At 37.8% G+C, this 16,765-nt stretch overlaps 1 protein-coding gene across 1 annotated transcript in view; it reads left to right on the top strand.

Annotated features, from left to right (window-relative positions):
• Positions 1–273: 273 nt before the first annotated feature.
• Positions 274–16,765, top strand: part of PREX2 (phosphatidylinositol-3,4,5-trisphosphate dependent Rac exchange factor 2) — a 169,117-nt gene continuing 152,625 nt past the window's right edge. The window contains exon 1 of the mRNA XM_015619412.3: positions 274–707. Coding sequence (XP_015474898.1) covers positions 567–707 — 141 coding nt within the window. The 5' untranslated portion in view covers positions 274–566. The remainder of the gene's footprint in view (positions 708–16,765) is intronic.

Here is a 16,765-nt window from a genome sequence, read left to right on the forward strand (position 1 = left end):
CTGATGATAAAATCAAAACAAAAACAACTGCCGATTCCCTGGACAGCCAGCTTGCTGGGACATTTTTATAATTCTTTTACTCTCTTGTTGGAGGTCTCCAATTAGCCTCAAACTGGAGCTCGCAGCTTGTGTGTGAAACAGGCAGCTGCTGGCACGCAATCCTCCCTGAAGTTGTTTCCTTTCCTTTTTCCTGAGATTTAGCGAAGGGGGGGAAGGGGTTGGAGTCACATGGATACAAAGCTTTTGATTAATGTCCAAGTCTGTGCTGCTGCGGAGGCTTTCCAACCTCTCAGCTAGCAGGGCGAGCTGGGAACCAGTGACCGCTCGTTTCCTCCAGGCTGTGTCCCCTTCCTGACGGGAAAGGAGCGCTCTGCGGGGCGGCTCGTCGCCTCCGGAGCTCGGGCGGCCGCGGGAGAGGAGCGGAGAGAGCGGGGGCTGGGGACCGGCCGGAGCCCGGCCCCGCTCCGTAACTTGCCGGGCTCTTTTGTTGTCCTTGTCCGCAGCGCAGCGCCGGGGCGCTCGGGGGAAGGCGGCGGGCTGGGAGCACCGATCCTCCTCGCTGCACCATGACAGAAGAAAGCAAGGGAGAAGGCAAGGGGGAAAGCGGGAAGGACTTGGAGAAGCAGCTTCGCTTACGCGTGTGCGTCCTCAACGAGCTGCTCAAGACGGAGCGGGACTACGTGGGCACGCTGGAGTTCCTGGTGTCGGTGAGCGGCGGGGCCGGGGCCGCGGGGAAAGGGCTGCACCCCGGCCTTTTGCCTAAACGGGAGGGAGAGTAACAGGTTTGGAAACAGCCGAAGAGGGGTCCCTCGTTGTCCCTCCCCCAGGCTCCCGGGCGCACTTTGGCGCTGATGATATCGGATCTCCGCGCGTGGAAGCGGGATGGGGGTGATGTGTCTGGGTACCCCCAAGCCTAGCGGGTGTGGGGGCTTGTGTGCTTTCTAGGGCGCCGCAGTTCCACTACTTGCCATGGTCTTGGAAACCCAGCGGTGCAGGGGGGAGGGAGCAGGACAGAGGGGGTGCTGGTGTGCAGCAGCTGCTTGGCATTAAAGCCACATGTGGCATTCGCTCCTGTCTTGTGATATAGTGTCAGCTGGGAAGGTAGCTCATTCTGCTGAGCTGTGTTGTGACATCTTGAGCTTTTAGCGTCCTTCTACATTTCACTATCACTGTTGATAGGATTATTTGTGCCAGGTATTACCCTAGTCAGAAAGGCAGGAATTCTCTCTCAAAAAAGCCAAAGTGACAAATTATTGCAGAAGAGATGCAGGCAGTGTTTCATTTGTGCCTGATCTTGGTAGCATCACTTTAGGGCTCTGATGTGATAAATATATCCAAATCAGCTGCTTCTGATTGCAAAAGTTTTCACAGTAGCCCCATCATACATTTCTCTCCTCCTGTCCCATTGAAGAGGGGAAATCCTTCCAACTGCAAACTTCCTGCTTTGCTGCCTTGAGAATTGTGGACTTTCTGCTTATTACCATGAAAGAGGAAATTCTTAAGTTGGCTGTGACAGGGAGAATAAAAGCACAGACATTGGAGTGAAATAAGATCTACGGAGTAGCTTATTTTCTCCATATGTTTATCCTCAGCAGAACCATGAAAAATGGTAAATGGTCCAATATGGTGTTTTTTTGTTTTTGTTTTTTGTTTTTAAGTATAGGCTGTATATTTGAAAAAGGTGTGCGATTACTTTATTTGCTTCCATTTAATGATCAGGTTTTACCTATTTAAAAAAAAAAACACACCAGAAAACAAACAAAAAACTATTGGAAATGTTCTTTCATATTTTACCTTAAGACACAAATTTGGTGTATGCCAGAGTTTTGGATTTCAGCAGATTTGAAGAATTTTTATTATCTTTAATTCTGAATTCTAAGGTTTTAGACACAAGATATTTGAGTTCAAGTACTAAGTGCTCAAATCCTTCCAAGGATCAGAATCTGTATGTGTTTCAAGTTCTATCCAGACACTGAATTCAATAACAAGTTTTTTTGCAGTTTGGATCCAGATGATCTAAATAAATCAAATGGAGAAGGGGAGAAGGGTTGGTGTTAAGTACTTGGTTCTACATCAACTTTTCAGATTCATTAATGATGGTGGACAGAGTTCAAGTGACAGTTCAGCAATGTAAATCCTTCACAGAAATGTCACATGTTCTAATTATACCTCAGCTTTATTTGAGGAAACAACTTCTGAGATTTTCTTTGGTCTACCTGCTAGGACTGCTGTTGAGGTCAACTGTGATGGTGGGACTGTGAGGGCCAGTATGGAGAACATCACACTGATTTTACATAAGCCATCAAAACCTTCACTGTGTGAAGGGTTTATTTTCCAGTCAAAGATAACAGTTAGGTTCCCAGGTCATCTCAGTGTCATCAGTGGAGCTCATGGTGGTAGAAACCATGTTTGTTTTATGACTGAGAAGTTATAGTCTCCCTAAAAGTTTTCTCAGAGTACCTGCAGTTTTCAGTAGTTAATAGGAAATAGGATATTCACTTAGATAAATGAAAAAAATCCTGTGCATGGCTAGATAATGAAGAGGTTATAAGGAGGAAGTGATTTGCTGGTGTGTGTCAGCATGGGAAATGCTTTGCTGGTTTCCCAACACTGGAAACATACCTGTTACATGCTAGATTTATTTAGGTTCCTTTGTTTACATTGGAATTAAAGAGTATTACTCAGAACAGATTTCTGGTTGGTTATTTAAAGTCTTCTTTTCCCCATACTCCTCTATGATTGCTCATCCTTCACTTATCATCAGAGGAGTAGCTTGGTTTGTATGTTCTGTCAAAAGTCTGTAACACTGTAAGGTGCAAAGCAGAAGATTTGATATATTTACTATATATTATTAGATAGTAGCTGAGTAGTTTTTCCCATGTGAATTCATTCACCTCTTCTTTTTTGGCTTCATGCTGTGTAAATACAGTATATTGTTTTACATCTGCACTCATCACAAATCTGAGTGGAAAGATCTGGTTGTATTAATATTATTCTTTCGTATCTCCTGAATCTTCCAGTAATAAACTGTAGTAGTGTAGTCTGTTGAGATTTCAGTGATTACAGAGCAATAACAATTTTGGTCAATTGCAGTGAGGTATGTAAACATATGTGAGGTGGATAAATATAAGTCGCCCAGTAGTTGCAGCAATGTTTGGAGGGAGGAGGCATGCACAGGAAATTATGAATAAATGCTTATACTTTTCCTTCAGATGTTTCATTATAACATCTAGAGTGTCATTGCAATACCAGAGTTTTTGTTCCTTCTAGTGTTTCTTAAAAGTAACAAGTGATGGAAGAATTGACTTAAGACACTAAAATGCCTTTTAAAACTACATCTGTAAATGGAGGTTGTTTTTTTTTTAATAAGCTTGTTAAGTTTCTATTACAAACAATTGATACTTTACTGGCTAAATTAGCATTTGGATTTTTTTCTGCTTCTGGATGCTCTTGCTGGTGATCATACCATTTTCCTGTGGCAAAATCTTTGCTTTCCAATGAAAGAGAAGCTTTACTTGCAAGAACAGGGGGAAATATTTTTTCTTAGCAAGATGCACTTTAAGGAGGGGAGAGAAAGCAACAGTTGGTGAATATTTGCACTGTCTAAAATAATTCTGTGTCATCCAACTGTGTGACTGAATAATTAATAATTATCTTGAGTATTTACAGTAAAGATACTTCTAAAAAAAAAAAAATGGTGACATTATCAATATGTACCTTATCTCATTCTTTACAGCAAATGACCAAATGTCTATATTTACTGTGATCTGTGTAAACATAAGGAAGATTTCCTATATTGTTGTATAAACATAATTAGACTGGAGAAAAGGAGACTGAGGGAAAACTTTATCACTCTTTACAAGTACCTGAAAGGAAGCTGTAGTGAGGTAATAAACAGTCTTTTTTCCCCAGTTAACAGGTGCCAGGACAAGAGGAAATGACCCCAGGCTTCACTAGGGGAGGTATAGACTGGATATTAGGAAAAACTGATTCACTGAATGGGTGTTTAGGCATTGGAACTGGCTGCCCAGGCAAGTGGTGGAATCGCCATCCCTGTAGGTGTTCAAAAAACATGTAGATGTGGCACTTGGGGACATGGTTTAGTGGTGAACATGGCAGTGCTGGGTTACTGGTTGAACCTGATAATTTTGGAGGTCTTTTCCAACATTAGTGATTCTATTCTATTACCAGCTAACTAGGGCAAAACTACATAAACTTTTCTAAGATTCTCACTGGTCTGTGATTTTATGCTGAGGAATACATGTTTTTTTATGAGGGTTTTAAAAAAATAGTTGGGTTTTTTTTTTGTAATTTGCTGAATGTATTCATGTGAGGTTTCATTTACTGTGTAATCAGGGTACTCACTTGAATCCTCAACACAGCAGTAGTAAAGACACTGGTAAAACTGTGGGTAGAAGTTGATGAAACATTAAAAAGTATTTAATAGTAAAGAGTTACTAAAATGTGGCTAGTTTAATTTGTCACCTTATTACTTGATATAAGGCTTAGTTCTCATGTTTGAGATTTACACTAATTGACTGGTCAGTAAAGGCAAACCAGGCCATAAAGAATTTTAGGATTCATGTACATATATGTATGCATATATACATATATAAAATGTACATATATATCTTTTGGAAAGAAATTTTATTTTGGAATAAAAATTGAAAATGTAATCGATCTGCTACACTTGGTACTTCAGGGGATATCCATGGAAGTAGAGTTTAATTTTCCATGGCAGGGATTGTTTCTCTGGCGCAGTTTTGTGTTCTGACAAATTTGACATTGATGGGAATAGAAGCAGATGTTGGCACTCCTGTAAGCCTTCCCCACAGCCTCAGCTGGGGTAGCTAGTTAGATCTTGAAGCAGCTGGGGGAAAAAACAAAGCTAGTTTATTATGTAGACTATAGTATGGTTTACAGAGTCTCTCAGTGAATATATATGTTTCTGCCAGTTAACTCTCAAGTATCAGTTTGATTTTATTGCATCCTACTGTACAGTCTTCTGCTTGCACTAAAGTGAAAAAATGGTTAGTTTTCTTTAAATGTGCCCTGCTAAGGGAAACTGGATCCTTGCTTTTCGATTGGTATAAAGAGATATTGTTTATAAGGTTTATTGTGCAGCCTTTTCAGTGTCTGTGTGACTCCTCAGGATCTGTATTCCCCTGCTGAACATTCCCTGTCTCTTGGCTCCATACATATTTCTCTGATTGTTGAGCAGACGAGTTATTTTGGAGAAGTGATTATAGTAATTGAGACTTCAGGCAACCTTTATAGTCAAATTCAGTGTTACTAAGCCTGACTAGTAATAGACAGTTTATGTCATGGATGGAAAACTCCTCAAATGTTTATGCCATATAATAAAGTTAGATGTTGGGCTTTCCACAAAAAAGAACAATTTATAAATGATCTTTTATGGTTGTGGTTTGATACAAAAACAATGTGTCTGTGTGGTTTTTTTTGTGTGTATGTGTATATATATCACAGAATACCTTAAATTGGGTAGGTCCCATAAGGATCATCTAGTCCCACTTACTGAATATGTTATATGTATATCTCAATTACAGTGATGATTAGTGACTTCATAGTGCTTTTTGTAATTGCATTTATATTTTATAAAAGGGATTTAAATGAATGGAAGGGAAGGGTTTTAGCTGGCTGCATTTTTTGATAAGGTTATGTGATTTCCTTTCTCTTCAGGAAAAGAAAAACAACATTCTATGGCTACTTCATCAGAAAAAGTCAAAAGGAAGTGCAAACACAATTACCATAGAAAGTCAATATCTTTTCCATTCACTTCCAATTCTGCTCTTTTTAACTTGCTTAAGTGTTAACAAAAAATGTGAGTGTGGCATTCTATTTTTATTTGACTTTGCTTGTCTGTATCAGTGGCACCACCTGTGGTCCCTATCAGAGTAAGGGTAACTGCTTAAAAGCTGCTTATTTCTTTGTAACTCCTGCCCAAGGCTGAACATTCTGCTTTATGGATTGGATTAGCAAGAAAGATTTTGGTTTTTTTGTGTGTGTATGACTTTACTAGGTGAGTGCAGAATTCATGCACTGTAGGACAATGGCAAAAAGCAGAGTTTTTTCTGAAGAATTTTAAAGTACATATCTTACCTTGTTTGGAATTGGAGGGATTTATGCTAGACAATGACAAATATTTCATACTTTTCAAGATGTTTCCTCTTACTGCTCTCAGATGCACTTATATCATGAAAAACTCTTCTTCAGGAGGAAAGATTGTTGAGCTGTTCAGTGAAAAGTTTAGAATACTGAAAGGAGAAATCTCTTTGTTCCATAGCATTTAAGAAACTTTTCTGTTCTTAAGACTTATTGTAGACTTAGACTTAATCTTTTGAAGACTATAATATTCTTAGAAGTGTTGTACAACTTCATGATTTATCTGCATTTATAAATAATATTTGCAGTGCTCCAGTTATTTCTTTGCTCTGCCTTATAGCTCAGTCTTAACTCGCCTGACACATGTATTTCACAAATTTGTAGTGTGAGCTGCTAAATTAGAAGAGGCTACTTGGAGGGCGTTGTCCATGAAAAGGTCCAGGTTTAAGTTATTCCATGCAGCCTAATGCTGTTGAATAGTGTGCCATTTGCAGTGATTTCAAATATTTATGGAGACATATTTTTCAGCCCCCTTTCGGTAGTAATTTTCTGTCACCATTTTATAAACACCAACCTTTAAAACTAGGTATCCTAAAGTTTGGTTTGTATTTATTTGGTAAGGTTGGCATGAAGAGCAATTTTGTCAATTAGATGAAGTTGAAGTCATTGTAACGGTATTACAACATGTGAGAAATTGAAAAGTTCTTTACATTGGTAACCAAAAGGAAGTGTCTTTTGGCCAAAATAAATCCAAGCTGGCTGTAGTAGACCGAAGATACTGGTTGGCATGATTTGCTTATCTGTAGAAGGTTATAACCATGTATCTCAGTAAAGTATGTGTCCCTGTTTGGAAAGGAATTGGATTACCCATGAATGAAATATAGGCTTGAGCAAGGTAATTAATTTTATTTAAGACTCTACTTTTTTATACAAGTGTCTTGAAGAACTTCTTGCAATCACACACTCATGCGTGTTCTTTTTCAGGGATTTTTTTCTAACTATTTTTGCTTTAGAACTCAACTTCATGCATATTGATTTGGTTTTCTGTTTGGGATTGAGCAGGATTATCACTGTCTTTGGTGAACATGTGGATTGGTATGGGACTGGCTACTCAGGAGGAATGCAGGAGTGAAGATAGCAAAGTGGAGTCACCACTCCTGGAGGTGCTCAAGAGCTGTCTGAATCTGGTGCCAGGCGACATGTTTTAGTGGTAGAGTCCTGTGCCTGGAATGGAATAACCCTGTCCACCTGTACAGGCTGGGGGCTAGAAAGCAGCTTTACAGAGGTTACTCCGGGAATACTTGTGGACAAGAACTGGAATAGGAGTTAGCATTTCACCCTTGCAGAGCAGAAAAGACTCAGCATCCTGTGACTGTTCTAGCAAGGGTGTCGCCAGGAGGTGAAGGGAGGTGATTCTTTACCCTCTGCTCTACAGCTGTGAGACTTCTGAAACTCGAATTTTTGGCTCCCTAACTGAAGAAATAGTTTTACCTGCTGACACAATTCTGGTGCTAGGATTAACCAGCAAGGTGAGGAGGCACCAGGAGCATATTGCTGCAAGAAGGCTGAGAGAGCAAGGTTTCTTTGGCCTTGAGAAGTCTTGGTGGAATTTTTATTATTGTCTACAATTTCCTGATGGATAGATGTGGGCAAGATGCAGCCTTATTCCTCTCACAGGTGCACAGGAAGAGAGAGGCCATGGAAGATGGGAATTCCAATGAAATGTGAAGGGAAAAAATATTGGTTACAATAAAACTGGTCAAAAACTGATATAAGTTGCTCAGAGGCTGTTTTTTATTTTGCTTAAAGGTCATCTAGGCAAGACTGGACTACCTGTTCTAGCTGACACTGCTCTGTTCAAGCAATTGGGCTAAATGGCCTCCTTTCCAACCTCCATGACTCATCAAATTGCAATTTATTGCTATGACAGAAAAAAAAGGCTGACTGCCTTGAAGTTTCAGCCAGTTTCAGGAGAGCAGAATTTTCAGGGTTGCATCTCTACTTTGTTTCCTTTATATTCTGAAACTGCAGTGCAAATGGCCAGGCTGTACTGTTCAGCAAACAGTTATTTAAAATTCAAGAAAAAATGCAGGTACACAGTTTTATTTATTTATTTTTTCAAATTTCAACTGTATTATATTTGCTCAGGAAACAGATAATCTGACATTTTTGTACTATTTTCTATTCAGAGTTGTCTCAGTGCTTTTCTTTCATTAATAAATTAAACCTGTGTAGTTCTACAAATGGGAAACTTAGGTTTTGATTTTTGGGTCCCTGTGGAAGTTTGTTCCAGAACCAGAAATATAATCTGATGTCTTGATTCCCAGTTCACTACTCTGACAGCAAAGCAACCCTTTCCCTTCATATGTAATTGATGCTAGAAGAATGGTTGTCTACTTAAAATGTCTGAGAAGCTGCAAGGATAACTGTTCAAAACCAGCTTCATTTTGTGCAAGCTTGATTGCTCCTGGGATTGTCTCATAGGTCGCTCACAGTTGAATTTATCCTGTTACGGGGACAGAACTGAGAAATTAAGGGCTGACACTTATTTTAGGTCCCATGAGACCTCCGGATTGTCCTTTGTGCTTTTGGCAGTCTGGCTGCCAAGTCATCTGGCATCCCTGATGAGCTTTCAAGTTCCAGGCTGAAGAGCATGAGGGTAATGTGTAGGAGAAACAGATAGAACTGAAGTGAGTACTGGAAAAAACAGTAATACATTGTTGTAAGGTGGCTTGCTTTATTTCAGTGTAATTTGTGTGATGCAGCCCCCTTGACAAATTGATAATATCTTGATGAGTGAGGCAGAATAAGTAATCTAATCCTTGACCTTCCTAGGGAAGTTTTATATGAATTCTCACTTCAAAGTAAAATTTGTCTGTGGGCTCTGATACTTGTGCCTGAAGTTAAAAATATTTTATATACATTTGAATGTTTACTTTCTAAATACATTTTTGCCTATTATAATAATTAGAGCAAGTGACCAATATAAATGAAAACTATGATGAATTTACATTAAAAAAGTGTTTAATAATTTCATGTGTGAAATAAATTGTTAATTTTCTAATGCTAAGAGGAGCCATTCCTAGAGTGAGGGATAAATGTGTTGACTTAATTAATCCCAGCCTCTTTATGCCTAAATCAAATATGTTTTGACATAATGATTGATGTCTGGGATGCTATGGATTTGTGCAACAGGGCTGGAAAACCACTTCATTTTATTGCTTGGTGTGTGCTAAGTTACACCATACCCTTAAATTCCTTGGGTGAGGTATCTGGATTCCTAGAAGAAATAGCATGCAATGGCGTGCTTTGAGACAACATCCTCTGACTCTGTAGTGTGAGTGTGGTCTTGCTTTAAAAGTCACAGAAGCATTTGAGACTTAAACAGATGTGGCAACAACTGAAGCTCTGCACTGTGTAAGCACCACTGTCATTAAAAGACACCACAGCTTGACAAGGTGGAGGGAAGAAAAAGTGGCACACACCTGTAGAGTTAGTGTTGTGTCATTTGTAAAATGTTTGTGGCTGAATAGTTTGTATTTATCTCTTTGTTGTCTGGGAGGGAGAGCTATTTTGCAGACGCCATAGGAAGCAGGAAGGCGATAAGTAAGTCCCAATTCATAGAATGCCTTTGTAAAAATGGCCACCCTACATTTTTAATGAGAGCTGCTTCCTTCCTTCTAGTGTCTGTTGGGTTTTGTTCACAAAAGGTATGATAAAACACTACTTAAAAATGAACTTGCAGAATATGATAAAGGCCTAAAATGAGACGTGCTGGAAGGAACCTGTGAAATGCTGTGACAGATTTAAGAAAAGGTCTATCCCACTGCCATGATTCTGGCCAGGACAGGGTTAATTTCTGGTGGTAGACAGGAGGGGACATGGCTAGGGCTTGGAGATTATTCTATACCATTTCATATTATTGGTGGGATAGGGGAAAAGGAAATCTCTTTTGGGGAGAAAGGGGTCCCTTCTGGTCGGGGTAGCATGGTGGAGGCAGTGGTCAGGTATTGCTGTTTCCATCTGAATCATTCCCCTCTTTCTTGTGCCCTCTGCCATTAATAATGTTCCTGTTTGTTTTCTTATCTCATTGCTGTTTCCAGTAAATTGTTCTTATCTCACCCTGTGATCTTTACCTTTTGAGCCTCAAATTCTCCTCTCCAGCCCACCAGAAGGAGAGGGGTTAGCAGGGGCAGAGTGAATCAGTGATGTGTGGTTTCAGTGGGAACACTAAACTGGGGAATACCATCACTAAACTACAACACACAGTAGTTTTTTTTATAATAGTAATTTTTTTATAATAGTAAAGTAGCATTACTTAGGGAGTTTGTGCTTCATGACTGGAGGCTGTCTCTTCTGAAGAGTGTAGGTGTAGTACCTGGTTGCAATCTAAGTGATTTCTGAGTTTGATTATTTTTTAATTTGCATATTTTTTTGGCATCTGTAACTTCTGAATGTATAGCCCATAAAATAAGTACTTTTATGCATTTTAAATACCCTGTCTAAAAGTTTTGCTAAGTACTTGCATCACTATTTTTCTTGTTCGAAATATAATTATTCTTTTTATGAAATCCCTTTCTTACTTTCAATCATCTTTAAAAATCCTTTGTGATGAATTCTTCCAGTGTCAGTATCACTGATGTTCTGCCTAGTTTTGTTCTTAGTCTTTTGCATACAGTTTTCAGAGGGCAAAACCTAACGTCTTCAAACATGTGTAATAAATGTTTGAGGTACTGAATTATGACTTTTCTTGTCATAATTCAGTACCTCATACTTGTCACAATAACATCTTTCTTGACTGAAATATTTTAGAACTCTGTTTATTGTTCTGCAATGTGTAGTTAGCACCTTACTTAGGCCCTTTTTTTGCCTCTTTACTAACCTTTAAATATCAAATGAGGTATTTTTAGAGATAGGGCAAGATTCTTGAAGTATGACTTGTAGCTGCTATTTGCTTTTTCTTACCATTCTATTTTGCTGTGTGAATGGGGAAAAGATCTAGAAATAGGTCTCTGTGAAGGATTAGGTATCCTACCAGGAATATGAACAGTAAGAGCTATGAGATTACATTTCTGTGCTCTGGAAATAGGAAGGAGAAAATATTAAAGAAAAACACACTAGCAAGGTAGAAAAGGAAGAGGAAAGGGTTACTAAAATTAGTTCTAAAATTGAAAATTCACACATAAATCCCCTTTGAAACATGGCAAGTGTGTGATGAGATTTCCTCATACTGTAGTGTATATGTTAATAGGACAGGCATCACTGGATTTTGCAGTGTTAAATTATTGATGCTGCTCATGGTCCCAGAAGTTAACAGCATTATTGGATGTTTGCTGTGAGTATGAAGCAGTACAAGTGCAGTGTTTCTTAGACATCTTCAAATACAGTCAGCTGGAGGTGCGCAAATACCATTTTCTTTGAATTTGGTTATTGTGTGCTAATTTGCTTTTATTTTATGATAAAATATGAAATTTTAATAATTATCAGGAGACAGCTGAGAATTTTTTATTGAAGAGAGCATCATGTGAGTTGTCTTTAGTTAATATTTTAATCAGTAAAAGAGACCTCCAGGTTTTCAGGAGGGTATGACTGATGGAACATTCCAAAAGTGCTAAGTTGTAGATTGCTTCCATAATGTTGGAAATATTTTTGGCAGAACTGAGGTCTTTCTGTGGCTTAGAGTCACAGCAGAGACTTATTAAGTAGAAGGATTGTATCTGTTGTTTTCTCTAAGTGGAAAGGTTCATTTTCTATTAAGATGTTGGTTCTGTAGTTCAGTTACACAGAACAACACATAAACACCATTAATAATGATACTGGAATTAATGAATGGAAATTACAAAATTAATTGGTTGTAGACCACATTTAAATATCTTGTAATATACCTGGAAGGATTCTTTATGTGGGCAGGGGCAGAAGAGTGAAGAGCTGATAGGAAAAACTTTTCATTTACTTAAGGGCTCATTTATCTCTTTGACACTGCATGAGATCCTGTTTATTAAGAATAATGCCTGGAAGTTGGCAGTTATATTCTGTATGAGTGTGTTAATTTCTTCCCATATGCTGTGAGGTTGTCCTCACAGGAAATAAAGGGACTTTTTCCCATGTTCAGTTATACAGAACTGTTACAATAGTCTGACCAGACAGAAACAATGGCAAGGAAAGGTTCCTGTTTTCTGCAGATATTGAAGTGGTCTTCAACCCTTAGCAAGGAAGATCTTCAGTCCCACTGAGACTGCAAAGAGAACTGATTGTCATTACTGTATGAAGATGCTGTGATCTCTCTTGAAAAACAATGCTTTACTCTTAAATGTTTTAAGGCAATTTACTGCCCATTCTGTCCATCTGAATTACATCTCAGTATTTGCACTTAGAAGTAGCAAATTGACACCAGGGAATGTTTCAAGTTGCCTGTTTATAAACACTCAGATATATTATGCTGTGTTTAGAATAGTTTTGGATCGTTTGGGCCTTACTGATATCCTCAAAAGAAAACAGAGGATAATACAAATATAGTAGACTTCTCATACTAGTAAGGATTTGAACTGTAAAAATGTATCATGCTTTGTTTTTAGTCTACTGTGGCAGGACAAAACTGGGGAAGGCTGATAAATCAGCATCTTGGCAAACTGATGAAATTTTCATGTGAAGCTGAAATTTTGCTGATAGTGCTACAATATAAGGTGTGGTTTTCCCTAGGTAGGGAAAGACAAAGACTGAGACTAGGCCCCCTTAAAAATACTGTGAAAATCTTTTTAGTCAATATTCAACCTATAAATTCAAAAGAGATTGCTTGTCTTCAAATTTCACATACTTGTGTTATGGAACATTCCCATGAGCTGTGGGAGATGATTATCAGCCATGATTGAAGATTATTTAAATTGGAATACTTGAAGATAAAAGTTGAACAGGAGCTGTACTACTGGTAGAATTACTTCATAATTTCATTCAGTAGACCAAGTGAAGAAACTTCTTCCAAGTTAAAAAATGTTTTTTTTAAAAAGTAAAATTGTATTATATAGTTATAGGGTTTATCTTCTGTTATATTTTCAATCTATAGGTTATTAACTTGACTAGTTACAACTCAATCTCATTAAGTTCTTAACTTTGATTTTGTAATGCACTTTTCAACACATACAATCCAGTAAAACATAGGTTTTCCAAATTAGTTTTCAGGCTGCTTCTTCACTGAAAAATATTTTTGATTCCTTCACACACTTTTTGGGTCTGAGTCAAAATTTTCAGGTGAATTGGTTAACAAAGCTTCTCTTGTTTCTCTGTCAAACTTATTTGTATACAAATACAACTTTAAAATGGTTATCAATGCAATATTACATAAAATACTTAGTTTCCCTGACATTTAAATTGATTTTATGTAGATTACTATATGGTATCTGTGAGTGAGTGATGCTGGCTGTTGTTGTATCATGAAAAATGAAGGACCAGCTAAAGTTTATTTGGGCATCCTGTGGGAAATGTGTACTGGAAATACACTGGATTAATTAGTTTTCATCTCTATTGCAGCAGCATCCAGCACAGAATGTAAAAATGTTTGCACTTGTAGATTTTGCTAATAAAAAAGCTTGGTGCTTGGACCAAATGAGATATTCTTATTACTAGAAGAAAAAATAAAATATTAAAATATGACCACCATGACAACCATTATCCATTTGCATATTGCATATCTTCTTAATGAAAAAATCCCCATATTTACTTGCCAAGTGCAATTTGGCTTTTGACTGCAAGATGTTAGATGTAAAACAGGGCTTTGGCAAAATGTTATTTTGTGTCTAAAATGTTTGTTCTTTGTATGCTGTTGTCTTTCTTAATGTACCATGGCAGTAAAGGCTGTAATGGCTATTTCAGTGCTTTTCCTGTTGTTTTCTATTCACTGTAAACAGCTCTGGGATATTACAGTGCTCTGACTTTCCTATTTATTTCTAAAACTTTTAATTTCACTTTTTATTAAAAAATTAAAATTAAAGAAACTCTTTTAATTAACTTTTAAGAGAAAATGTTTCTCATATTCTGACTAGTGGTAACAAGTAAAGCACTTACTACAGTTATGCCACTGACTTCCAAAAGGAATTTACCAGTGTATCACAAAAACTCTGGTTGTTGACCCTTTATTCTTCCATTTCTGCAAATTTATTTACTTGGCTTTGTCTTGCAGGGGATGATGGATGGATATTGATAGATAACTGGACTTGAGATAGGTGCCCTTGTCAATAGGGCAGCTGTAGCTTTACTGTGAACTACAGACAGGAAGCAAATATTAGCATATTAAATATTCTTATTGTGGTATGAAGCCCTGTACAATGAAAGATTTGAGGTATTTTTCTGGTTAATGAAAAAATGTACATGAACTACAGATTTTCCACATGCAACCAGATTGCACTTCTAAGGTTTTAAGAATAAATGAAACATCTTAAAATAATATTTTTTGCCTTTAGAAAGCTTCTGCTATTACAATAAACCCCAATATTTTAGGGGACTACTGTTTTCACGAATTTTTGAATTTAGAAAAAGTGACTACATCAGGTACTATCAAATATTTCTTTTCTATGTATCATAGAACTTCACTTTATAAATTACTATCACATCACTTTATAAATTACTTTATGAAGTAATAAATATATTATAAATTGCTAAACGACTTTATATATTACAAATCACTTTATAAATTCTACTAAATCAGGTTGTCATATACAGTTACATCTAGCCCGCTGTTCCTAGTGTATCTTTAATTCTGATTTACATGCATACACCAAATATTAGATGGATTTTAGAGCCATGATGAGTCATAACCTGACCCAAGATGTCAATATGGTTAACATAAATTTTGAGGTAGCCTGATTTTGTGCCCAGGCTAAGATGAAGACCTGAGGAACCAGACTGCTGGTTAAATTTCAGATTCTCCTCAGATCTCCAGTGCTTCTGGTGCATGATGAGAACAGTTCAGCTGCTAGCACTCTGCTACCCTCACCTATTCACATGGGGACGGGACTCAGGCAGGGCACTTTGTCTCAGATTCTGCATGTACTTTGACTTGATAATCTTATACTTTTTTTACTGCTCATTTAACAACTACTGCTCAAGACTTTGCCACTTGGCCTTGGAGAATTAGTTACTGCTGCTCCTGCCCAACAGAGACTTTGATTTTTTAATTAAAAAGTCTGTCTGGTTTTTCCCTTAATGAGAGAGAATGTCTTCAGTGATAAGTACTTTGGTAATCGAAGAATGAAAATACATTTAGGTTGCTCCCAATTTTCTGTAAACAAACTTTTACACAACAGACTTCTAAATTTATACACTCATGTATATCCACTTAACTGGAAATTTTGGGAAAACAAACTTTCCTTAGATTTTAGGGTGAGGTAAGGAATGAGCTGCTGGTGCCATTCTAATACTGATTTTCTTTTCAGGTTTGTTTTAGAGGCAAATAAAGCTGTGCTAAATATGAATAATAAAATAATTATGGCTGGGCAATATATAAAAAATCATGTGTATTTGGGGGTCAGTCCTAATCTGAGACGCCTATGTCAGGAGTTGTTTATCTAGGTACTTAATAGATGAAGACAAACTCGAGTAGGAGTTTTGCTCAGTTACTGAATTAAGTTAAATATCCTTCCTAAAAGCTGACTAATAGATTTGTCCCTTTTGTCTTTATTTGTGTTATCATAGAATGGTTTGGATTGGAAGAAACCTTAAAAATCATCTATCTCCAGCCCCCCTGCCATGGGCAGGGAACCTTCCACTAGATCACATTCCTCAAAGCCTCATTTAGTCTGCCTTCAGCAGGTGGAGTCCACAACCTCTCTGGACAACCTGTTACACTGCAAAGTTTCTTAGGTCTTCTCAAATCCAGTCTCCTACAGTGAGTAGTTCTTCACTCTTCCAGCTCCTGCTTTTCACCTTTTGCAGCTTGGGTAATGTGGCTGGGATACTTGCTGGTGAAGACAGAGGTAAAAAATGGCATTAAGTGCCTTAGCCTTCTCCATGTCCTGCTAGCCAGGTTGCCAGTTACCTTCCTGAGTGGACCCACATCTGCTGTTGCTTTTGTACCTAAGGAAGATTGTTTTGTTACCCTTGATGTCCTTCACCAGATTTACTTGTGCCACTACTTTAACTTTCCTAACCATGTCCCTGGCTGTTTGGTCAATTTCTCTGTATTCTTCTTGGGCTACCTTTCCCTGCTTCCAAACTTTTTAAGCTACATCTTCTTGTTTTAATTTGCCCAGGGGATACTTGCTCTTCCATTCAGACCTCCCGGCATTCTTTCCTGATTTCCTGTTACTTCAGAAGATTTCTGACAGATTTATCTATAAATTTTCAGCTTTAGGTTTCCACTGAAAACTGTTTCTTGTGCTGTGAAGAATTCCTTTATTCATATTCAATTTTTTTACTTTCAGTCTTTTCTGCCTGCCTCTAGTATGAATAAAAGATCACAGCTTTTGTCACCTCTCTTTGCAAACCAAAAAAATTAATTCATTAAATGACCATTCATAAAATACTTGTTTCCAGAAGCCTACCTCATGTTTGTGTTTGTAAAGGCTTTTACTAGAGCTACTGTACATGCTCAAAAAAGCAAAAAGAAGTTAACATTATCCTGGAACTCTAGTGTCATAATGGAAGTGCTTTG

Source organism: Parus major, chromosome 2 (genome assembly GCF_001522545.3).
Source record: "Parus major isolate Abel chromosome 2, Parus_major1.1, whole genome shotgun sequence".
In the NCBI taxonomy this organism is placed as follows: Eukaryota; Metazoa; Chordata; class Aves; order Passeriformes; family Paridae; genus Parus; species Parus major.